General features: G+C 36.7%; 2 protein-coding genes across 17 annotated transcripts in view; both read right to left on the bottom strand.

Moving 5' to 3' along the window:
- Positions 1–8,480: 8,480 nt before the first annotated feature.
- LOC123672921 lies at positions 8,481–11,062 on the bottom strand. The gene is made up of 2 exons (XM_045607286.1): positions 10,892–11,062; positions 8,481–10,549 (listed from the first exon to the last, which is right to left on the bottom strand). Exons 1-2 carry the CDS (start codon positions 10,981–10,983, stop codon positions 8,596–8,598), a joined length of 2,046 nt encoding a protein of 681 aa, XP_045463242.1. The 5' UTR covers positions 10,984–11,062; the 3' UTR covers positions 8,481–8,595.
- Positions 11,063–12,553: 1,491 nt separating this feature from the next.
- LOC123672919 (ankyrin-2-like) overlaps positions 12,554–24,697 on the bottom strand; it is a 178,751-nt gene continuing 166,607 nt past the window's right edge. For 9 of the 16 annotated variants that reach the window (XM_045607269.1, XM_045607271.1, XM_045607270.1 and 6 more), the window contains 5 exons: positions 16,049–24,469; positions 15,795–15,842; positions 15,584–15,688; positions 14,381–14,423; positions 12,554–13,347 (listed from right to left, as the gene is read on the bottom strand). In XM_045607269.1, coding sequence (XP_045463225.1) covers positions 13,266–13,347; positions 14,381–14,423; positions 15,584–15,688; positions 15,795–15,842; positions 16,049–24,469 — 8,699 coding nt within the window. In that variant the 3' untranslated portion in view covers positions 12,554–13,265. The remainder of the gene's footprint in view (positions 13,348–14,380; positions 14,424–15,583; positions 15,689–15,794; positions 15,843–16,048; positions 24,470–24,697) is intronic. The other 7 variants (XM_045607273.1, XM_045607284.1, XM_045607277.1 and 4 more) reach the window with 5 other exon arrangements.

The raw sequence follows: 24,697 nt of genomic DNA, 5'->3' as shown, positions 1-24,697 counted from the left end.
TGGGAATATAACCGCCTTACACTATAGAGAGCATGTCATTGACAATGTTGTGCCAAATTTTCACGATGCTATAGGTGAAACTTTTCAATTTCTAGACGATAACGCTATAGTTGAGAATGCGCGCGAGGAGCTTGGTATTCCACATTTACCAATACCTCCGCACTCACCAGATTTGAATCACATAGAACATGCATGGGATATGCTCCAAAGAAGATTAGATAATCATCAACCTACCCCAGAATCCTTAAATTATCTGAGAGAGCGTCTGCCCCGTTTATGGAACCAAACTCCTCAAGAAATGTTCAACAACATCGTGTGTAGTATGCAAGTAAGATGTCAAGCTGTTATTGATGCCCGTGGTGGTCATACATTGTATCATGTTCATAAAATTGATGCACAGCTTAATGTTTCTATGAGAATTATTAGTGGGACTATTAGATCTACTCCTTTAGTTTGGTTACCGGTACTATCACATATAGTTCCACCTCATATTCGTAGACAGGTTGCAGTCAAGAAATCTTGGGATAAATTTCATTTCTATCCGAACTCATTTCCTATTTTATCCTATTTCCCAGATTCTAGAACTGCTAGATTGAAATCACGCAAACCTTTATGGACTAACACCTTCCTTGAATTCAATGAAAGCGACAAGGAAATTTGGCATTCGGGATGGACTTCTTCTAACGTTTTCAACAAAAGTCTTATTGTTGATCCCTCAGAGAAAGTTCTAGGTTTCAATCTTCCTAGGAAAATTTGGTGTATTTTGAATAGACTTAGAACTGGTCATGGTCGTTGTAATAGTACCCTCTTCAAATGGTGTTCTATTGATAGCCCACTATGTGAGTGTGGTGTAGAAGAGACCATTGACCACTTGGTGAATGATTGTCCGATTTATAAATTTCATGATGGTTTTCAAGCTATCCATTCAGTTTCAGATTCTTTTTTAGAATGGGTAGTTAACTTCAAATCGATATAATGAAAACTAATATTTAGTACTCCTTTCTGCTTCTTTTCTTTTTGTTTTAGGATCCAATTGGAAATTTTAGAGTCGTCAACCGAAAAGAGAGGATAAAGGAAATTTTGTTTTGGTTGAAGAGGAAGTCCTTCAATATAAATTATGTCAGATTATTCTGTAAACGTTTACACAAACCAGTCACTACACCGATACGGGGAGACAGAGTTTTTGCTGAGGTTTTTATCTGTTCTCTTGTATCATACGTTGAAATGTATGATGCCCCGTTACATTTCCTCTGCTAATACTGAGATTCATCGACACATATGCTTGATTGTTTGAAATTAATATTTTGTATTTGCTCTTTCTCAAAAGAATATATATATACATATATATATTGTATTGATAGTTTTAAAAAGCTTGAATTCTCTGAGAATAAAATTTCGTTATTTGACTCGAGTTTTCTTAAGCACCCTATATACGCTGCAAACCTACAGGCTCAAATTAATCTTATTTCCTGCAACTTGAAATCATATAAATTTAAATTTTCATCACAAAAATCTCATTTAAACCATATATTTTTGCAATTTGAGTCAATATCCCTAACTCATGTGGAGCAGTTTATTATACGAAACTTAGATAAAGATCCAGTTCTTGTAGAAAAACAATCCAACGTTATACATGAAATTCACCGCGATCGCCTATTAGACGTTTGTGGAAAACTGATCATAACTTTGTGCTGAAAATTTGCATGTTGGGGTTTGAGGCAATGATCTTTCTCCCTAAAATGTTTTTAGATTTCTATAACTTCCGGTTATACCGGAAACAGACTGCTACTTCCCCATCTCAAATGGCACGCCCAGTTTATTATTGCATCATAAGATAGCTTCTTTGATGAAAATTTCGGCAATATGCCATACCTTGGGTGTAAACTCATCATGAGTTAATGAGATTCTTATGAAAACCACCATGGTACTGCAAAGACTCGCATTTTTTTTAATATTTCTGCGGAAATAGTAATTTTTCGGCAACCGTCCGGGAAGTGCTCACTTCCCAGACGCTTTTTCTCTGAGAAAGTAGCATTTCCCGGCCTAGTCCGGAAAGTAGCATTTCCCGGCCTAGTCCGGAAAGTACGTACTTCCCGGACTAGGCCGGAAAAGAATCATAGAATCCATAGCAACCGAGATAACGGCTGACAGTTCATATGAAATTAGTTGTCAAAAATTTGCATGTTTTTTGATCGCAATCGCAATAAAATATGGAAAGCAGCAGCGATAGAGTTATTTTACATGGTTGCCGAAAAAATATTTACGCAAAACGCCCGAAAATGGTTTTTTTGGACTCACAGACTTCCAGGACGAGCGCTACGCTCGTCCTGGAATTTTGTCTATTCGTCCAAAAAAACCCAATTTTCCGGACTTGTTACGTAAATTACTATTACGTAACAAGTCCGGAAAATAGGTTTTCCGTCCGCTTACGCTCGTCCTGGAAGTCTGTCAGTCCAAAAAAACCATTTTCGGGCGTGTTGCGTACAATATTTTTTCGGCAACCACGTAAAATAACACTATCGCCGGTGCTTTCCATATTTTATTGCGGTTGCGATAAAAAAACATGCAAATTTTTGACAACTAATTTCATATGAACTGTCAGCCGTTATCTCGGTTGCTATGGATTCTATGATGCTTTTCCGGCCTAGTCCGGGAAGTACGTACTTTCCGGACTAGGCCGAGAAATGCTACTTTCTCAGAGAAAAGCGTCCGGGAAGTGAGCACTTCCCGGACGGTTGCCGAAAAAGGTTTTTTTCCGGAAAACCCTTTTTCATTTTCGATTCTGCAAATACGTTGAATGATCGCAAATTATTACAACCAATTTCAGACGACGATAATTATTAAGAGATTAAGCAATTTGTTGAAGCTTATTATTATTATTATTATTTGAACTGTGGTCGTTTTGGTTCGGTAAGCCTTCCGGGAACTGCGACCATGCAGATCTTTTGTTCACTACCCTACTCATTCATAGAAACCCAGCGAGGTCGTCAACGACGTTAATAAAACTGACAACCTCTTTAGGGACCTTGGCCGTTACCTCTCTGGTATCCAGGACCGGCTTACCCATGTGAATGGGTTCTTCTAAGGCCAGCCAGCTCCAGACACTTGCATACCAAGTGTTCGGCTGTTTCTGCTTCTGATCTACACAGCCTGCAAATCTCGTCTGCTGACTTTCCCATACGGTACAAATGATGTTTGTACCGACAGTGCGCCGTCAGCAGTCCCATCATCACCCGAATCTCGGCTCGCGACATTCAGGAGCATTTTGGCGTATGTAGGTGAACTTTTCACGAATTTCTTTGCCTGAACAAGTCTAGGAGTGTTAGTCCAGTGGATTGTCCTGCTGTTCAACTCCCAAAGCTGGACCGCAGCTTTATATCGGTCTTTTTCTAGCCCACAGAAATGCTCAGGTCCAGCAGGTGTAAACCTTGATGCACTTTTTGCAAGTTCATCAGCTCTTTCAAGCCATGAAGTTCAAGTAGATGGAAGAAAATTCAAATATATATTCTTCTGTTAACCTTCCTTCAGATATGGGACAATTCAAGGGAAATTGAGCAGTTGGAGGCCGAATGTATGAGAAGTCAAGAAAATTGCTGAGCCTAATAGATATTCCAATGTTCAAAGTTCATGGATGGCTATTTGACCAATACATTGGCTGATTGTGGATCTGTTTAAATGTTCCACAGAAAGAAGTATTTGCCACGCTCTCACGTCAAAAAATTAAGAATTGAAGAACAGCATTTTCTATTTGTAGTGGTAGGTTAGAGAAAAAGCTGACTTATGGTTTAGGAATGTTGATAAAAACAAGGTAACAAAACTAAGAACTAAGAATTATGTCGTGTAAATGCACTCAACGCTCAATGATTTAATTGTGGAAAAATTTAATTAATTCATCAACCAGCGGTTATAATCAAATGACTTGATCTGATCTGACTGTCTTCGGCATAATCATTATTCACTTACGGGCTATAAATGCCAAATTGATGATGAAAATAAACAATCGGTTGAAAATTTATAAGATTCTGAAGTAAAAGTCCGAACTACCAGAATTGAAAATCAATCTCAAGAAGTATCAGTAAATTTAAAGGACATCAGAAACGAATAATCAACTTAATTTTTTTGGAATTAAATTTTATATTCAGAATTTTGGAAACCTTTAGTGCTATAGTATTTTTCCTGTCATTTGTGAATTTTGTATTGTTACATTTTTCGGTTAATTAAATCGGTAATTCTTACCAACACTAATTTATTTCATATACACACAACAATATACAATTATTTACACATAATTTATTTCAACTCTTACATATATTAATTTCCACAATTTATATCTACTTGAGTTTACGGCACTGACTGCCGTTTACGTCGACACTAGCCTCCTCTGCGGCTTTCATTGGTTTATTTACCGCTGGCATCTCTCTTTAGAAGGGACTTGATTTTTCTATCGAGCTCTCGGTGGGTCCAGTAACTTCAAAAAGAGGCAATGGCGTAAGGCTTGCGAGTTCTTTACAATATTTTCTTACGCCACAGTGACATTCTCTACAGTTTTTTAAAACGAGAAGTTAATGAATTGCATATTACAATCGTTCATTTTACATGGAAAAATGATCCTTGGAGTTCATCTGATGATTTGATACTTGATACATTAATCAAATTCAAATCGAAATCAATGGAAAAAAGATCGAATTGACAAGTAGGTATGACATTGCGGCGCCGCCACGAAATAAAACTAATATTCTCAATTTGGTCGAATGTCGAAACATTGCCGAGTGCATACACTATGTTTTTAGACATCTTATTTCTAACGGTGTAGAGTCTTCTGTGACTTCCGGAAAACAGAAACTGAAATTCGATATTTCGAAAACTAAATTTGACAATTCATGAACTATACCTAATAACCTAATTAATTGTTCGTTGGGAATGTTGAGAAATCCATAAATGAAAAAAATTTTTAATCACCAATGATTGATAACAATTCATGATATGTCCAATTTAATTATCGAAACATCGAATTTCAGTTACATTCTGTGTTTCCCGGAAGTCACAGAGGATTCTTCACAGTTAGAAATGAGTGTTTTTCCTCATTTAAAGTTTTTTCTCAATAACTTATAAAGTATTCATTTCAGGTAAAGGCTTTGTTTGAGTAACTTCTCTTTTAAACGTAGAATTCACTGATATAATAAAAAATATAGATTTCAATTTGAAAATCTCGAGTTTTGATTGATTTGTTTTGTCCAACTTCATGATCTGTACCCCCTGTACATTTTTATCCAAATCGCAAATAGTCTTATAATACTACGTATGTTACGTCGTGAACCCCCTATAGAATTTTTTCTGGAGAAAATTTGTTGTTTGTTGGCGCCACCTGCGGCCGCGGAATCAACCCGGTCGGTAAACAAACATCGCCATTATTAATAATTTTCTCAAGTGTCGAACTGTGCTTATCTATTCTAAAATTTATCAAACTTAAGTTCATTGCTTACTTAAAATTCATCTGTCATCTTTATACATTTTCAATTCCTGTTCTTCTGTTAAAAACTGATTGAGCAATTTCGAGTGAATTGTGTGATACTCGAATTAAGTGATAACCACGAAGTCGGTGCAGAAGAGGTTAATCATCCCTTTCACCTATCCACATAACCACCTTCTGCCACCAGATTAACTCACGAGGTAAGTGCACACAAAATTCATTCAACAAATTGCTTAATCTCTTAATAATTATCGTCGTCTGAAATTGGTTGTAATAATTTGCGATCATTCAACGTATTTGCAGAATCGAAAATGAAAAAGGGTTTTCCGGAAAAAAACCTTTTTCGGCAACCGTCCGGGAAGTGCTCACTTCCCGGACGCTTTTCTCTGAGAAAGTAGCATTTCTCGGCCTAGTCCGGAAAGTACGTACTTCCCGGACTAGGCCTATTTGCGATTTGGATAAAAATGTACAGGGGGTACAGATCATGAAGTTGGACAAAACAAATCAATCAAAACTCGAGATTTTCAAATTGAAATCTATATTTTTTATTATATCAGTGAATTCTACGTTTAAAAGAGAAGTTACTCAAACAAAGCCTTTACCTGAAATGAATACTTTATAAGTTATTGAGAAAAAACTTTAAATGAGGAAAAACACTCATTTCTAACTGTGAAGAATCCTCTGTGACTTCCGGGAAACACAGAATGTAACTGAAATTCGATGTTTCGATAATTAAATTGGACATATCATGAATTGTTATCAATCATTGGTGATTAAAAATTTTTTTCATTTATGGATTTCTCAACATTCCCAACGAACAATTAATTAGGTTATTAGGTATAGTTCATGAATTGTCAAATTTAGTTTTCGAAATATCGAATTTCAGTTTCTGTTTTCCGGAAGTCACAGAAGACTCTACACCGTTAGAAATAAGATGTCTAAAAACATAGTGTATGCACTCGGCAATGTTTCGACATTCGACCAAATTGAGAATATTAGTTTTATTTCGTGGCGGCGCCGCAATGTCATACCTACTTGTCAATTCGATCTTTTTTCCATTGATTTCGATTTGAATTTGATTAATGTATCAAGTATCAAATCATCAGATGAACTCCAAGGATCATTTTTCCATGTAAAATGAACGATTGTAATATGCAATTCATTAACTTCTCGTTTTAAAAAACTGTAGAGAATGTCACTGTGGCGTAAGAAAATATTGTAAAGAACTCGCAAGCCTTACGCCATTGCCTCTTTTTGAAGTTACTGGACCCACCGAGAGCTCGATAGAAAAATCAAGTCCCTTCTAAAGAGAGATGCCAGCGGTAAATAAACCAATGAAAGCCGCAGAGGAGGCTAGTGTCGACGTAAACGGCAGTCAGTGCCGTAAACTCAAGTAGATATAAATTGTGGAAATTAATATATGTAAGAGTTGAAATAAATTATGTGTAAATAATTGTATATTGTTGTGTGTATATGAAATAAATTAGTGTTGGTAAGAATTACCGATTTAATTAACCGAAAAATGTAACAATACAAAATTCACAAATGACAGGAAAAATACTATAGCACTAAAGGTTTCCAAAATTCTGAATATAAAATTTAATTCCAAAAAAATTAAGTTGATTATTCGTTTCTGATGTCCTTTAAATTTACTGATACTTCTTGAGATTGATTTTCAATTCTGGTAGTTCGGACTTTTACTTCAGAATCTTATAAATTTTCAACCGATTGTTTATTTTCATCATCAATTTGGCATTTATAGCCCGTAAGTGAATAATGATTATGCCGAAGACAGTCAGATCAGATCAAGTCATTTGATTATAACCGCTGGTTGATGAATTAATTAAATTTTTCCACAATTAAATCATTGAGCGTTGAGTGCATTTACACGACATAATTCTTAGTTCTTAGTTTTGTTACCTTGTTTTTATCAACATTCCTAAACCATAAGTCAGCTTTTTCTCTAACCTACCACTACAAATAGAAAATGCTGTTCTTCAATTCTTAATTTTTTGACGTGAGAGCGTGGCAAATACTTCTTTCTGTGGAACATTTAAACAGATCCACAATCAGCCAATGTATTGGTCAAATAGCCATCCATGAACTTTGAACATTGGAATATCTATTAGGCTCAGCAATTTTCTTGACTTCTCATACATTCGGCCTCCAACTGCTCAATTTCCCTTGAATTGTCCCATATCTGAAGGAAGGTTAACAGAAGAATATATATTTGAATTTTCTTCCATCTACTTGAACTTCATGGCTTGAAAGAGCTGATGAACTTGCAAAAAGTGCATCAAGGTTTACACCTGCTGGACCTGAGCATTTCTGTGGGCTAGAAAAAGACCGATATAAAGCTGCGGTCCAGCTTTGGGAGTTGAACAGCAGGACAATCCACTGGACTAACACTCCTAGACTTGTTCAGGCAAAGAAATTCGTGAAAAGTTCACCTACATACGCCAAAATGCTCCTGAATGTCGCGAGCCGAGATTCGGGTGATGATGGGACTGCTGACGGCGCACTGTCGGTAGGGAGAGCGGGGCTGAACGTGCCGATTTTGACAAATTCTCATATGATTCGGATAAGAAAAGTACTATTTCTGAAAGAAGTAGTTCATCATAAGCCAAATTTAATCTACAATAAGAATTCACTCACAGATTTGACACAATTTCAATGGTTTTCAAGAAAAGGTCATTTTTTTAAGCAAAGTCGGGAAGGCACTACCAACCCCACTTTGGGGCGAGTTGTGCCGTAGCTGAGGTCGGTTGTGCCGTTGATAATTAAAGGTGTTTTACGTGAATGAAAATTAATTTAGGATTTAAAAACACAATTTTTTTCAACAATATATTTATTGCTTATACTTTTAACTAATCAACATAACTTAAAATTCAGTTATATATAACAATAAGCATAATAATAAAGAAAAACATAATATCTTTACTTATTTAGCTATTGCAAATATAAAAACACATTTCAGTCAACAATTTGAACTTATTTTTGAACAAATGAGATCAATTATTGAATATATCAGTCTCTCAGGACTACATTAAAAAAAATAAAGAAGATTTCTTCCGAATTGTAAATTAAAAAACTTATATTTGGTCTTTTAGAGAAAACAAAACCAGTTACTCTATAGATGACTGATCAGAATAGCAATTTGGACATACAAATGCTGGGCTTTCTTCATCGTCAATACATTGTGAATGGGCCCAATTCTTGCATTCTATGCATTGAATCCATTTTTCTCTAGGGGCAGAATTAGAATATGCGTCACAACATATGATGCAATACCAATCTTGTTCCTCATCAGAAGTGTCATCATCTTGCAAGACTCTTCTCTTAGCGGGGTTCTTAGTCGTTCTTTTTGCTTGTTTACCTTGTCCCGTGCATTTTCCTTTACCCTTCTTTGTAGTTTCAATCTCTTTTTTCTTCTTTTTATTAGCATGTTCTTCGGCCAAAGCATCCTTCTCTGGAGTGTCCGTAAGAACAGCTGTCTTTCTTTTACGTCCTTTATTGCGTCCAACTAATCGAGGAGGTGCTTTAGGCAGTGGTCTTATGAGGTCTGGTGAGAAAATTATTGTATTTTCATCTCCCGCGTTGTTATCAGCTGATGATTGAGGAAGTTGGAAGCTGCAACAAGGGGTAGTCTCCTGAGAGCATTGACGTCCCACATGTTCTGGATTACCTGATGGTTCAACGCTGCAGTCGCTTTGCTGTAGAATTGATGGAGTAGTCTCAATCTCTATATTGCAGCCGACATTATTTGAGTCATTAAGATATTCAGCAGTCCTTTCTTGATTGTTTAGAGGGACAGGAAAGTGGTCTGTATCTTGTGAGGGTCGATTTTCTGGCATCGGGCGGTCAGTGACAGAAGACGGCGCATAATCTTTGTCTGTGAAGATATTTGGGTCATAGGGCCAAATGCCAGCCTTTTTAAATGCGTTGCTTATATTGATAGGAGTTGCTGCAAGCGGCAAAGCGTATTTTACAATACCTGGTATTTCATAAATGCTCATAGTTTTCCCGGGATTAGTTCTCAGCCAGTTGTTTTGAGCTTTAGAACAGTATGCTTTGAATGGGCCGTTGACACCAACATCCAGGGGTTGCAGACGGTGGGTGCAGTGTGGTGGGAATGATAATAATATAACAGAGTTTTTCTTGGCCTTTTCGATCACATCAATATCAATATGAGATGAATGATTGTCTAGTAGTAATAACACTGGTTCATCAGGACTAGGCTTAGTATGCTTTATGAAATGATCCATAAACACTAAGAACTCTTTGTTTGTCATCCAACCGGATTGATTACCAGCCCCAATACACTCAGGAGGACCACCTCGGATAAACAGGTCCTTAAATTTCAAACGCGGGAAAACAAACATCGGCGGAATCGAGTTTCCCAGAGCACTCACCGCTAGCTCAACAGTGACTAAAGTTCCACGTTCAGATGAAACAATTGCTCCTACTTGCTTTGTTCCTTTTTCAGCCAAAATTTTTTTCGGTTTTAACACAGTTGTGACACCAGTCTCGTCCAAATTCCATATACGTGAAGGAGTAAGATTATATTTTGTAATCAAGTCGCCAAGTTTTTCGAAAAATTGATTTACATTATATCTGTTGAACGAGCTCGCGCGTCCGGCACTGGTAGCTTCTGGTGTTCTTATTGCAAGAGTAGAGTTCCTCTTCAGGAAGTTTGTAAACCAATCCTTGCCAGCCTTACCATTGGTATGCCAAGATGGTGGGATGTGTTGAACATTAAACTTCACGGCACACTGGTAAGCAAGTTGTCGTACTTCTTCTGGTAGAAGACCAAAATAAATAGAGGCACTTTTCAAAATGTACTCAGACAGTTGTGCCTCTTGATCTTCACTAAACACCATTCTAGATTTAAAACCAACCGAAGGAGTAAGTCCACTTTTAATTTTTTTGACATACCTTTGAAGAGTTGTATGGCAAATTTCCAATTCACGTGCAACTGTTTTTAATTTACGTCCATCCTTGATGACTGCATCAGCCGCTCTTTTTAGAAGATCTTGGGATGTAGTTCCCCTTTGAGTTTTCCGCTTGTAATTCCTCATTCTGTCAAAGACAATAAATACAGGATGAAGTATCATGGCAAAAAGTATTTTATATCTTCCACAAGTGCTCGCATAAACTTAAGTATTACAGAAACAATGAAGGTTGCCGTGGGGTTGGTTGTGCCGCGGCACAAGCAGCCCCCCATGAACGGCACATTTTACCCCGTTTATGCGAGTGTGATATTTTGCCCTACATATAAATATCAAAGCGCTCTAAGCATTATAATCATACTGCATAACAAACTAGGATAAACGACAAACATTTTACTAAAACTTTCATATTAAAAGGACGAAAAATGCCAGCTTGTGACCAAAAAGTATTGAGACGAAAATATTTACTTACGTAGAGCTCGAATACACACACATGCACTGACACCCTGTCCCTTCGGCGGACGGAATTAAACTGGCATGCGCATGTCCCGGACTGTTAGGCATTACGTGAATAACTGCTATCTTATATCTATCTCTTTCTGTTTACGAGATATTCGCGTCGGCACAATTTACCCGCGGCACTTTCAGCCCCGCTCTCCCCTACAAACATCATTTGTACCGTATGGGAAAGTCAGCAGACGAGATTTGCAGGCTGTGTAGATCAGAAGCAGAAACAGCCGAACACTTGGTATGCAAGTGTCTGGAGCTGGCTGGCCTTAGAAGAACCCATTCACATGGGTAAGCCGGTCCTGGATACCAGAGAGGTAACGGCCAAGGTCCCTAAAGAGGTTGTCAGTTTTATTAACGTCGTTGACGACCTCGCTGGGTTTCTATGAATGAGTAGGGTAGTGAACAAAAGATCTGCATGGTCGCAGTTCCCGGAAGGCTTACCGAACCAAAACGACCACAGTTCAAATAATAATAATAATAATAAGCTTCATGGCTAAATGAATTAAATATGTACAAAAGGTTTTCACTTTCAACATGGTTGTGCAGGTCCTCATTTACTATCAAAAGTTACCAAGTATCAGAATGACCAGTATCCAAGTCGATGGTTAGGAAATGGTGGCGAATCAAAAAAAAGACCGGGTTAAAGTCTGAATCTGCCAGTTGAGTTATTTGATAGACCAAATCCGTCCAATAGTTTCGTAGTTATAACTATCTGAAATGTTGTGTTACTCTAGCATTGATGGAAATGATATGGCAGAACTTTCAATTGAAGACTATCTTCTATTGAGTCAATACAATAATATTGAGAGGGATGTCAAGGATCACTGGTTTATATATAAAAAAAAATTATGGGAAAGGTGGAAAACTCAATTGCACAAGGATAGCTTGTTAAAGTGGATATTTTATTTTGAGATGCCTCCGAAAAGTTTATCAATGCATAGTCCATGGTCAATAAATTCACCGAGAAAGTTCATCTCCACAATTTGTAGGATGAGGTCTTTTGCATTGTTGTACACCAGTACATCTGAATAAAATAGGCGTGATACCACGGGCGTAGCCAGGGGGTGGGTTTTGGGGGTTCAAACCCCCCCCGAAATGTTTAAGATGTCGAAATTTATTAATCTTTTTCTTCTTTTATTCTCATTTATCTCTATGAAAAAATTCTTATTTCGGCCATTAGCCTTTTTTTTTTTAAAACCCCCCCCCGAAACTGAAACCTGGCTACGCCCGTGCGTGATACAATCACCCTCTCGAATACGAATTCAATTCTCCCTTAAGATCTAGGAAGTTTTGTTCATAGGTTCATATCTCAGTGATCAAAATTTTGGTAAATTTTTCATCTGCATCTAATATGAAGTTGCAGTAATTCTGGTTGAAAATGTAGTAAATGTTCTAACAGCCTAGTGGTGTCTTAACCTTCTCCATAGATCCTTTCGAGAGTAGGTATACATTACTTCAAAATACAGTAAATGAAAGAAAGATCCCCAGAAGTATTTAGTAACAAAAAGCAAAAGTAACAAGTTGGAAATCTAACTGTGATCAGTCTTCCCTAACGTTATTATTATTATAAGAAGTTATAAATCATTCGGGAAGTTTTCTTTGTATTTGAAATAAAGTGAATATCTGTAATGAAAGCTTTATTTAGATACACATAATACATGTTGACCATAAATTAATTTAGTAAGGAATTCTCTAATGAAAAATTGGGAAAAGCCACTAACCCATTTGATTCTTCATTAGAGAATAGAATGAATAGTACTTTGAAACTATTACACATTCAGATTTTCTGTTTTTATAAATTTATACAATAGCCTCGTAGAAATAACTCACAATGACATTTTCAAATGATTTCAAATTAACACAATATTTCTTATCAAAAAATATTTGTCATTGTCAGTTCATACTACATATCCTTATTCGTTTTTAGTCTTCTATATTCAGTTATCAATCTAATGTTATTCAGAATATTTTACATCAATTGGTCATAAAAATCAATGGATATTGAATAGGAATAATCACAATTATATTGTTCAAAACAAAATCAACATATGATAAAAATATAAATGTTCAAAAATCTACCATATGCTGAAAATATTATGCCATAACATCTGCAATAAAGGCGATTTCCCGAAATGGAACTTTCCCTCTTTTCAACTTTGTCGCTTTCGAAATTTTTTTGATTCAATATCTTCAAGCGAAAACTTATTTCAAAGCAAAGCAGATTATATAGTTTGGTGTTAATTAACATGTCGCCAACAATGAAACAATGGCTCAGCCAATTTAATGACTTGAATTGTCTAGCTAGGAATATCGATACAAAATTTGATGTTCTTGGTTTACTTCTTGCTCGCTTCTTCCATTTCTTTGAGTAGTTCCTTCATTTCACTGGACAACTGGTGTTGATCAAGTGGTTGTTGCCTGGAAACACAGAAAATATTACTCAGTATTTCAGGATTCGAATAACAAGCACAAAAAACACAATTCAATTGAAATTTAAAAAAAAAAACATGAGTGTTTAGAAAAAGCCATAGGTGAAAACATGATATAGATTCAAACACATCTGTACACTTTCAAAGTCAGTTCTGTCGCGAAATCAACAAGGTTTTCTACTTTCACAACATGGTTTTGTAGGATTGAAAAGGCCACCATAGTGGTGTTTATTTTAGAAGTAAGAATTATATCACATCTTCTGGTTCGTACCATAAACTCTCTTCCAATTGACGATGAATTTCTATAGGTGGAGTTTTTTTTTAGTGCAAAAACTTAATGACTGAACGTAACTCGCACTTGGCGAGAGCGACAACCGGCACTTCCATTGCAAATGGATGCTACGTCAAGACTGAGCGTCCTAATGAGCTCCACCAGGTGTCGATTGATGGAGGGGGCAACAGTGTTGCCGGATTTCATCTAGCGCTACTTGCAGCGATATAATGGCCTTGGAGACCTTACTTTAAATACACGCCTCGTATCAAATGAAACTTTCAAAATTTAAAGGCAAATGAAAACTATACTAGCTTTACTTTAGCGGTGAATTATTGTATCATCGTAGCAATATTTTTCCTCAATTTCAATGTGTCGCTAAGCTTAGTGAAAATGATGTTTTTCAATTTGATTCTTTAATTTTTTTACCTTCAACGTTCTTGGCTCGAGTTTTCGATATTGGGGTATCAATGCATTTTAAAGTATAATAAAAAGAAATTCATTTTTTTAAAGAAAAACCAGAATTCAATTTCCATAGTTAAAATGATCTGATTTAGCTCAAATATGAGCTGTTTTGATCGATAAATTGTTGACAATTCGAAGGTGAATCTTCTTTGAGGCCCCAAGCGAATGTTTCGTGCGCCTATATTTCGTAACGGTGGTATACTGAACACGCATCTTATCAACGATACATACCACGCGTAGAAGTGCGTACCAAAAGAGAACTAAAAACATATTAAACAGAAATTACCTCATTTGCCCATAGCCTTCTTCTGTTGAAGATTCCTGTTGATCTGTAAAAATTGTAGAGAGGTTGTTATTGCTGAAAATTTTGAATAACATGCATTCACAAAAATATCGAATAATATACGAAAAAAATCGAGAGGATGGTACTCGTAAAACTCTTATAAACATTCCATTTAAAGAGGAATTACATACAGATTGGAACACAGCATGAGCCCAAACTAAAGAATTATTGAAACATCAAAGTTTTTGCCCTGTATTCATCCAAAGTAGCATAACCACGTGATGAATAAATTGCAAAGTAGAAAATAATGAAATACCAATTTGTAGATACCATTATGATATCATTTTAATAATTGATTCATACGGACTGAGATTCCTTCAAACACTGATATATCTACGAAAATATATAATCTTGAAATAATGCATAATATGGAATACTTGATCATTCGAAAATGTGAACAGTGATCATTTGGACATGTCTTATGTTGAATAGTATAAGTAGTTATATTTTTTTTCTAAGCTGAAGGACCCTAGGTTGATGGTCATTTGTTTAGAGGCAATAAATAACTCTTACTGTTGCTATTTTTCTTTCCATTGTTAGTAGTTTTATACATAAACTCTTTTGGAATTACAGTTTTATATCAATTTATTTCAGGAGAAAATTGATCAGGAATATATCAGTATTCAAAGAAATCAAATCGTGAACATAGAAGAATATTTTTCATTTCATTGGTGTTGAATCTTATATTGTAAGATACCACAAGCCAAGTCAACACTTCATTTTTGATATTTATCTAATAATTTCGAAGAATTTTCAAGCGAATGAAGAAGCAGTATGAAAAGAATGTGTACATTATTCATTGTTATTAGTCAATATATACAGCAAAATATGATATCGGAAACAAAGAGTTGAAATCTGCAGCCTTGACTACATCGAACTGTCGATCATGACAGTGTTAATTATTTGTAAATAAATAAATGATGATCCTTTCCTACAATTTCAGGGTACATTATATCCTTATATGTTCATGAGTGATTGATATTTCATTTTTATATCCTTGATCATGAATCGATATTCTTATTATAAATAGAAATAGCCTTTTTGGCAATACATTTCCATTGATTCATGTTCAAAAATAAGGAAAAAACATCCAAAAGTGATAAATAGTTCGAGTCTGTGAAACATAAATTTAAAACTCCAAGGTACCATCTTTGTTCAAATAAAAGAGCCAGTCGTGTTCTCTAGGATCCACTTCAGTTTGATCGTCTACACTGATGTCATATCTAAGTGGTCGTCTACGGAAGGCTTGGGCTACATTTAAAACAGATTTCTTTAACTCACTATTCACTAATTGGGACTTACAACATTCAATAAAGAATAGGATACCGCAATTAAAAAAATCATAATGTAAGCTCACCTTTTGAAGATATAGTATCAGAGTGCTCATGGGGTTGAGAGGTTTCACCTGAAGAAATACGAGAGAAATTTAAAGTACCGTTAGGACATACGAATTTAATAAGTCCACTGCATGCATACTATAAAACTTCAACAAAAACCAGCTGTTGTGAAAAAGTTATTATATTTTATAATTCACACTAATAGGTGGGTAAACAGAAGCTCAAGCTAAACCATCAATTAAAAATATAGGGCTCTTGTCTTGGTAGCACGAACCTGTAATCGTTTTTGTTATTGTTGTTAGTTGGGAAGAACACGCATTAAGTGTTAGTTTGTCACCCTCAGTCCTAAATGTGTCTCCCAAATTTACTGCTTCATCTCCTGATCTTACAATGAATCGTTTCTGAACAACTCTTCTGGTGTGAACATTACCATCAGCGTCAATTTCTTCAGTTTCGTGTACTTCTTCTTCGTTTTCACCGAAGTCTTTAATGAATTGGTCTAGTTGCTTATCTGCCTCTTCACCGTGGAACGTCACCTTTCTGACCTCCATTGGCATTTGAACTCTCCTATGGATGGTATGTGAGAACGCTGGGTCATCACTCGGTTCAATCACTTCAGTGACGTATGGCATCGATGAATCTTCGAAAAATTCAGTTGTAATGTTCCTTCCAGACGCTGACGTTCCTTCATCAAACCAAACTTTACGAACTGCTGCAGCAATATCTACATTCTCACTGGGAATATTAGGATCAATTGTATCTGTAGATGAGACCATTGTGTTCGAACCACCACTGGTGAAACTTCCAGAAAACACTGAATCAGTTTCATATTGGTATGTTGCATGTGTAGCTGTGGAACTGGTCGGTTCCAAGCTGTCCGTACTACCCAGCATCAACTCATGTAGTTGTTCATCCACATCATCTCTGGCAGAAGAACTGAAATCCTTTCCAGTATCAGAACTGCTATGGTCTGCGAATATCTTCGGTTCGTCTTCTTCCAAAGAATCTATTTGGGGTCTGCTACTCACTGCAGCAGCTATATCGAGTGAATCACTGCAAACCATATTGCTGGCCTCTGTTTTATTGTCCATGCTATCTGTCGTTATGTTTTTACTAAGCTGGTTATTGAATTCTATAGAATCCGTACTGGCTGTCATTATATCTAATGCGGGGTTCTTCGGATCCAAACTGTCGGTACTTCCATACTGATTAGTTTTATTCTGTTCGAGATCCAAAGAGTCTGTAGATGTGACCATTGGATCATCATCTTTGCATTTGGAAATTGGTGCATCGAGATCCAAATCTGGAACTTTGGAGACTTCTTCAATTGAATCTCCCCTACCTAAGGATTCTGTCTTTTCAGGTTCTTTCATCTCAGCGAATTTCTCCACATTGTTTTGAGCTTGACGAATAATCTCGTCAATTTCGAACATTCGCTTTTCGTAATCCTCTTCGTCAGATTCTGTCACTCTACTTTTATCAGTTGAGTCTATCACTTTATTTTCTTCGATAGGTTCTTCCTTAATGGTTTCGGTTTCTGTTGGGAGAATTTCTTTCAACTCAGTTTTGGTTTCTGTTGGGAGAATTTCTTTCAACTCATCAATATGAGATAGTAAGGCTTCTTCTTCTTTAACTTTAATTTCGGTTTTGTACACTGCAATACAGGCTCTTTCCAAACCTTCGAACTCTTTGAGAGAGCTCACAGATATGTCGTCACCTTGGCCCTTATTCGAATAATAACGTGTTTTAAAACTTCCATTGCTGGAAGATTCCTGAGATCCGGAACCGTGGTATATTCTTTTAGTCTCTAACGACATCGCCCTTTCTAAATTCTCGAATTCTTGTAAACTTGACATGGAGATATCATCATGTTCCACTGATCTCGTGAAGTATCTTCTTCCAGCAAGAACGTCGTATTCAGGGGTACTAGAATAGGAATCTTTCACGCTTCCACTACCACCTGAATCTTTTTGTGAACCTAGACTACCAATCCGACTAGACGCCAAGTCGATGTCATTGATGTCCTCCTCTTTTATGTCTTCCAAAGGACCCCTTTCAAATTCCATCTCATAACCATACCCTGCAGCTGTCATGGCTGCGTGATCACCATGGAATTGTTGTTCTATCCATTTTCTATTCGCTTCTAATTCTTTATCATACTTTGATCCATAGTCTTTTGTGTTTGTATCTCCATGTGCTTGAGGTGGACTATCTTCGAATTCGAATTCTAGATCATAATTGGCATCAGGGAAGTATTTCAATTCAGTCATTTTTGTTAACGGTGTAGGATCAGATCTAGCAAGATATGCATCTATTTCTTCATCTCTCTTTCTATGAGATTTTGACTTCGATTGAATTGCCATACTTTTTCCTTCTGAGTCCATCTCACTGGCTTCTTTTCCTATTTCTTCTATTACAACGAAATCATCTATAATATCAGGTCTATCCACTAACTCGAAAGAGTCACTGTTTGGTGAATCAGATGCTCGATCATCATCACATCTGTTCTTACTCACAGAACTGACTTCTTTCGTTGCCTTTTCTTCAGTTATTGGTGCTTTCGATGGTTCCTCTTTAATTTCACATTCATCATCTTCCAAACTATCGATAGTAATATCTTCTGTATCTATCGGCTTCTCAGCTTCAATGGCCAGAGGACTTTCATCATCTTGAGCTTTTCTGTTCTCTCGCTCCAATTCTTCACGTTCAATTTCTAATTCCGGATATCTGAAATTACTTTCATCTAAAGGAGCCATATGTTCTGTTACTTTTATGTCCGGTATTGATCCAGGACTCGCATCTTTCAATTGCTGAGCTCTTTCGATTCTTGCTCTTTCGGCGCGCTCTTTGGCTTCTGATTCAATTTTCTCTGCATCAATATCCTCTATGATAGGACAGATTTGCTTAATTTTGTGCACTGGAGAAATGTGGGCTACCATATTGAATGCTGCTTCAGCTTCAGCCTCTTCGAAGCTCGATTTTTCGCTCGAAGTGCTGCTGGATTTTCCATGAGAATCTCTCCTTTCGCTAGTTTCTCGCTTAATGGAAAGATCTATCGCTTTTTCAATACTGCTTCTTTCTATTCTTTCAGTTGGAGCTTCAGCATCGACTGCATGTTCGGTCTTCTGTTCTATTTCAAAAAGCGTTTGAGGTTCAGAGGGTTTGATGACGCCATGTATCAGAGACGGGATGAAAGAGGTACTTTCCTGACGACGATGTCCTTTTTTCTTCAATTCTTCATGGTTCGGTTTCTGACCTTCTGAAGAAGGTGCTGGTTCAGTGGTGACTTGACTGCAAACACTCGATACTCCATTATCGGTTATAGTTGCAGATAGAATGGTTACCGATTCTATTGGTTCCTTACATATTGTATTTGTTGAAGTTGAGGAATCAACGAATGCAATATTCTCTGGATATTTAATAGGAAGGTCATCATCCAAACTGACATGCTCGGAAAATGCTGACGTTAAACTTTCCTCGGGGCCTCCAGATTCAGTTCTAGAAAGCTCTATCACAGTCCGTAACTGAGCACTGGAGGTACTTGATAAACTCACGCTCAGTGCACTGGCATCATCAAGACTTGTGCCAAACTTTTCTTCGATGTCATTTGGATCAGTGTGTAGTGAATCTGTGGCTGGAACTTTGGGTTCAGGTTGGAAAGTCATCTCATGAGATCGTTTCATTTTGGAAGGAATATCTACGTTTTCTGTCGAAGAAGGTTGCGATGATAAAGATTGATTTATTTGATCTTCTGTTATGTTGTCATTACTTTCAAATTCCGATGATGATGGCCAAAGCTCACTGTCATCGAACATCTGTTGATCATCCATATCTCCTTCAAGGTCGCTGTTTGTCGGTACCAGGGTTTCAGATGTTTCCGATACTTCAATGCTAGCTAAATTTCCGGAACATTCGCTCTCAATACTCATCATACTCTCTTTCGAACTCAAACTACTGATAGCAGTATGATATTCCGCAGAGGTCATCTGAGACTTCATGGATAGATCCTGAGAATTCAGAGCTGATTCATATTCCGAAGATCCGGTGGGCAATATTCCTTCTATATCAGACGAACATGGCCTGCTCTTATTATCTATCTCAAAGCTGTGATAATGACTCTCCCCAGAACTGGAATAAGCTTCCAGATCTAATGCAGACTTTCTATCTACCTTTTTCGCATCATCGTGTCTCTTCGATTTTCTGAACACTACTTCTGAGGATGTTTCAGAGTCTATTTTTTTACTCGAACATGTAGAATATAAATCTTCTGGAGTCTTACTAGATCCAATACTCGATTTGGAATCGGAACTAGAAGTCCGCTTGATGCTTTCTTTGGAATCTTCTTTTTCACTTGTCGAATATTTCTCAACTGTGTGCATTTCTTGTGATTGAATATCTCTGTTTAGATCTTGAATCTTATCCGTTTTCATTTCACCTTGTTGTATCAGTTCGTGTATATTCGATTGTTGGTTGTTATCTACAGATATAATTACTTCTCCTTGAGCTTGCAATGGATCAATATTTTCTCCACCTACTTTAGTTGGATCGGTAGTTTCAGGTTTTGTTTTCAGATCAGAAAGTTCATCTATCGATGATTCGTTAAAATTTTCATCTTCCTCTAAAATGATATCTCTTTGGTGCATGTGTGTTTTTTCGATCCTCATCTGTTCATCTTTATTTTTATTATTAGCATCTTGATCGTCTTGATTGGGGAGTGAAACATTTTGTACTGAAGTATTAATACTACTTTGGTCTTCTACCAAAGAATCATATACATTCTTCAGATGATCACTGTATTCAGCCTCTAATTGTCCCATTTGTTGCTGTAAAACGTTAGAATAGTCATAATCTGTCTCACTATATCGCAGATCCTCATCAGTTATCTCCATACTAGAGGCCTGTGTGTCCCCTCTACTCAACTTCGATATTTGCCTCTGACGTCTTTCCAGCACGGATTCAACTAGCTCTACTTCCCTCTGATCGAGACCCTTCGATTCCGCCAGTTCCTTCAAATAATCGGTCACATGTTTCTCTGATTCTAAAGAATCACTCTTACTAGAAAGACCTCTGTTGAATCTTTCAACCTTTTGGATTTCAGATTCAATCTCTTCTATAAGAGAATTAGCGATCATCCTTGCTTCTTCGGGATCCACTTTTTGTTGATGCAAACTTTCCAATATAATCCTTTTCATATCATCGTGACCATCATACTCTAACTTATTGGAGTTTAAAGAATCAGATCTTTCTTGATCTAACTTCTCTGATTCCAAATTTGTTTCGTCTGTTGTATTTTCATCGAGGAATTTGGAGTCGTTGACTTTCTCAGATATGGAATCTGATTTTGTTTCTGCGGAATCTCCTTTGAACGATGTGGGTAGGGAAGTTAATTTTTCCTCTCTCAACGTTTCTGATTCCACTGACACTTCCCATACTGTATTTTCAATATTCTCTTGAGGTTGATTTATAATGGTGTAACTATTCACTTTGTCTGCCTTTGATTGGTTTGGAGTAGAGGTAATTTCCTGATCGATTGAAAATTCTGATGATTTGACTTGGGTACCTTCTTCTGATTTAATTTCTGAGGATGGCTCAGCCTCCTTAATTTGGCTTGCAAATATTTCTTTCTGAGGACTCTCCAATTTTTCATTCAACGGTAAAGTTTTGGATATGATGTCTGATTCCATGATTTCAGTTATTTGACTCCTTTCAGAGGAACGTTCTCTATCGAATTGCTTTTGGGTATCATCTTCTTTGGGTGAGTGTTCTCCTGTTAATTGCATTTGGCGAATTTCTTTTGAAGGACTCTTCAGACCTTCATGTGAAGGTTCAATTTCAGATGAGATGATGTCTTGTTTCGTTGTTTCAGATTTTTTGTTATCAGATGAAAATTCACTCTCAACTATCTCTACAGTCTTTCTTGTGTGTTTAATATCTTCGTTTATTTTAGTTTCATAAAATTTATTAGTTTCAGTTTCCAATGTCTTTTCGGTCTCTAACTTCAATTCTTCAATTCCTTCGGTGAGTTTTTGTTTTTCTGAAGTTATCTCAGTATTTATATCTTGGACAGTTTTAATTATCTCGGTTGTCTCAGAGGCAGTTTCAATTTTTTTTGTTTTATAGTTATCATCTTCTTTAATAATTTCTTCTGATAACTTCGAATCTATCACTGTATGTAGTATATGGGTTGAAGTTTCATCATGTAACTCTGAAGAAACGCTAACAGTTTCTGTCACTGATTTTGTTTCTTTGATTATTGATTCGACCTCGGTTGTAACCTTATCACAAAGAGGCTTTGAAATATCTGCAGGTGATTTCAGTCGAGTGCATTGATCATCGATTGTTTTTGAGCTTTCAACTTCTGATGCAATTTTCGTTGTTTGTTGATCCACATTTTTCATCGATATTTGTCCTTTTGGTTGTTCTTGGGTAGAAAGTGAAGCTTCATCTGCAATTTTTATTTCTTCTTTAGATTGCAATATAGTTTTCTTGGTTTCTTCTTGCTTTGATTCTCCTTTGGAGCTCTCAACCTTGGTTTGAATATCTACACTTGTTGTTACTTTCTGAATCTTTCCTATTGGTTTTGGTATTCCTGATGATTTGCCTTTCAGTTTTCTGAATTTGTGCATACTCTCTAATCGAGAAACTATCTGTTTTAGATCTTCACTCTCCAAATCTATGTCTGCAATACTATCATCCAAAATGGTTTCAGTTGATAACTTTTCCTTTTCAGCTGCTAAAGCCATGGTTTCTTTATGCCCAGACTCTTCTATTTTCTTTTCCTGGCATTCTACCTCTCCACTCGAAGATTTTACCCCACCTTGATGAGATGTGACTAAAGCTTCAGGTTCGTCCACATGGACTTTCTTCAATTGAGTTTCGATTTCTTCGAGATGTTCTGTTTCTTTTTGTTGTTGTAGGCATTCTACCTGCCCACTCGAAGATTTTACACCACCTTGATGAGATGTGACTGAAGCTTCAGGTTCGTCCACATGGACTTTCTTCAATTGAGTTTCGATTTCTTCGAGATGCTCTGTTTCTTTTTGTTGTGTTTGAAGTTCTGATATTTGCTGTTCAACAGTTGATTCCAGTTTCTTCTCAATTTGTGGAATAGCCTCTGTTTGGAAATCCATTCCTTTCAATTCCTCAGTTGATTGAGATGTCTTGATGGATTCTGCCTCAGAACATAATTTTTCTGTAGAGGCTTCATGAGCTGGTGAATGATCACTTATTTCTTCAGTTATCTCTTCTCTTCGTAATTTCTCCTGAGTATCATCTGATTCCACTTTTTGTACTTGGTCAAGAACTGGTTTTATAATTTCATCATCTTCACTTTCTTCGCTCATTCTCTTCTGTATTCCAGATAAACTGTAAGTTATTTCTGGTATTTTTTCATTGTCTTCATCCTCGCTTTCTTCGCTTATTCTTTTTTGTATTCCAGATAAGGTATAAGTTATTTCTGGTATCTTTTCATTGTCATCATCTTCGCTTTCTTCACTTATCCTCTTTTGTATTCCAGACAAAGTATATGTAATTTCTGGTATATTATCCTGCATGTGGCTTGGAGATATGATGTCTTGTTCATAAGCATGAGGAATGATTTCTATCAGCTTTTCTGATTTTTCTGTTTCACTTTTATCAACGTGTATTTCCACTGTTTCGTCTTTTCCTGCAAATACATTTTGTTGTTCTGCTGCAGAGTCTTCTTCGTGTTCTTGTTCGGATTCGAAGATGACATCTTCTCTATCATTTGTTGGAACTTCAATTGGTATAACTGAACTAGTTTCTTCAGGTTTCCCTTCTGGTGAAGCAATAGATTTTCTCTCAGGGGAACCTTCATCTTCCAGTTCTATGGTTAGTTGCTCTTTTATCATTTCTTTCTTTATTTGTTCTTCATAATATTGTTTTCTCAGTTTTGTACTTCTAGCAGAAACCTCATATAAATCTTCAGTTGGTAGTGAAGCTGACCGTTCATATCGTGTTCTCTGAGATACTGACGGAGGGACAAAAACACTCATTTGTCTTTCACGGATTTGTGGCACTCTGTCTTCAATTTCTGAATCCGAAATATATTGTTCAACATCTCCACTATCTGATATATATCCAGCATTATCTCCTCCTTGACTACTAGAGTCCTCAGTTTCAACACTTTCAGATTTTTTAACTTCCTTTGATGGCACTTCTTGAATAGTTTCTTTTGATTGTGCATCGATAGAAATGACTTCGGGTGCCTCAATTTCAGTAATTTTCGTTTCTTCGATTCGATCAATCTTCTTCGGTTCAGACCTATCTTTCATGGAAAGAATCGAGTCATCCATGGATATCTTTTCTGTTGTAGTCTCTGCAATACTGTATGATGACTGTAGAGTGCCCCTGGGTTTGGGTATTGGTGGAGTGCCAATTTCTTGAACTGAATTCCTCTTGGTAAACGGTGCAACTTCAACCTGTTTTCTTGAAGGTTCTTTGGCGATATTCTCCCAGAACTTCTTCTTGTCTTGATATGATATATCATCCGTCTTAACCGTATCATCCAAGAGGTCATCTCGAACAGGTGATAATTGTTTTGTTGCTATGTCAGTTTCTGTTGGCTCTTCTTCTATCTGTTCTTTAGACTTCTGCTGTCTGGGCTTTGGCTGGGGAGGTTGAGTATTAGTTGGGAAATTTTGTGAAGCTTCCGTTAGTTCTTTGCAGGATGTGTCTAAAAAGAGGTTGTTAAGAGTTAGCTTGTTCTAGCAATACACAAATCAAATAAAAGTATTATTAGTACATAATTGCTCGAAGCAGATTGGGATCAAAGAAGTTATCAGTACTTACTCGTAGACCGATGGTTGTTTCTTGTACAGAATATTAATATTTGATTTTGAAAGCCAAAGTTTGCTAGTGCTAGAAAGTTCCTGAGAGTTTCGACATTTAAAGACATGCATAA

This window comes from Harmonia axyridis, chromosome 2 (genome assembly GCF_914767665.1).
Source record: "Harmonia axyridis chromosome 2, icHarAxyr1.1, whole genome shotgun sequence".
NCBI lineage: Eukaryota > Metazoa > Arthropoda > Insecta > Coleoptera > Coccinellidae > Harmonia > Harmonia axyridis.
This window is presented reverse-complemented; position numbering and strand designations above follow the sequence as displayed.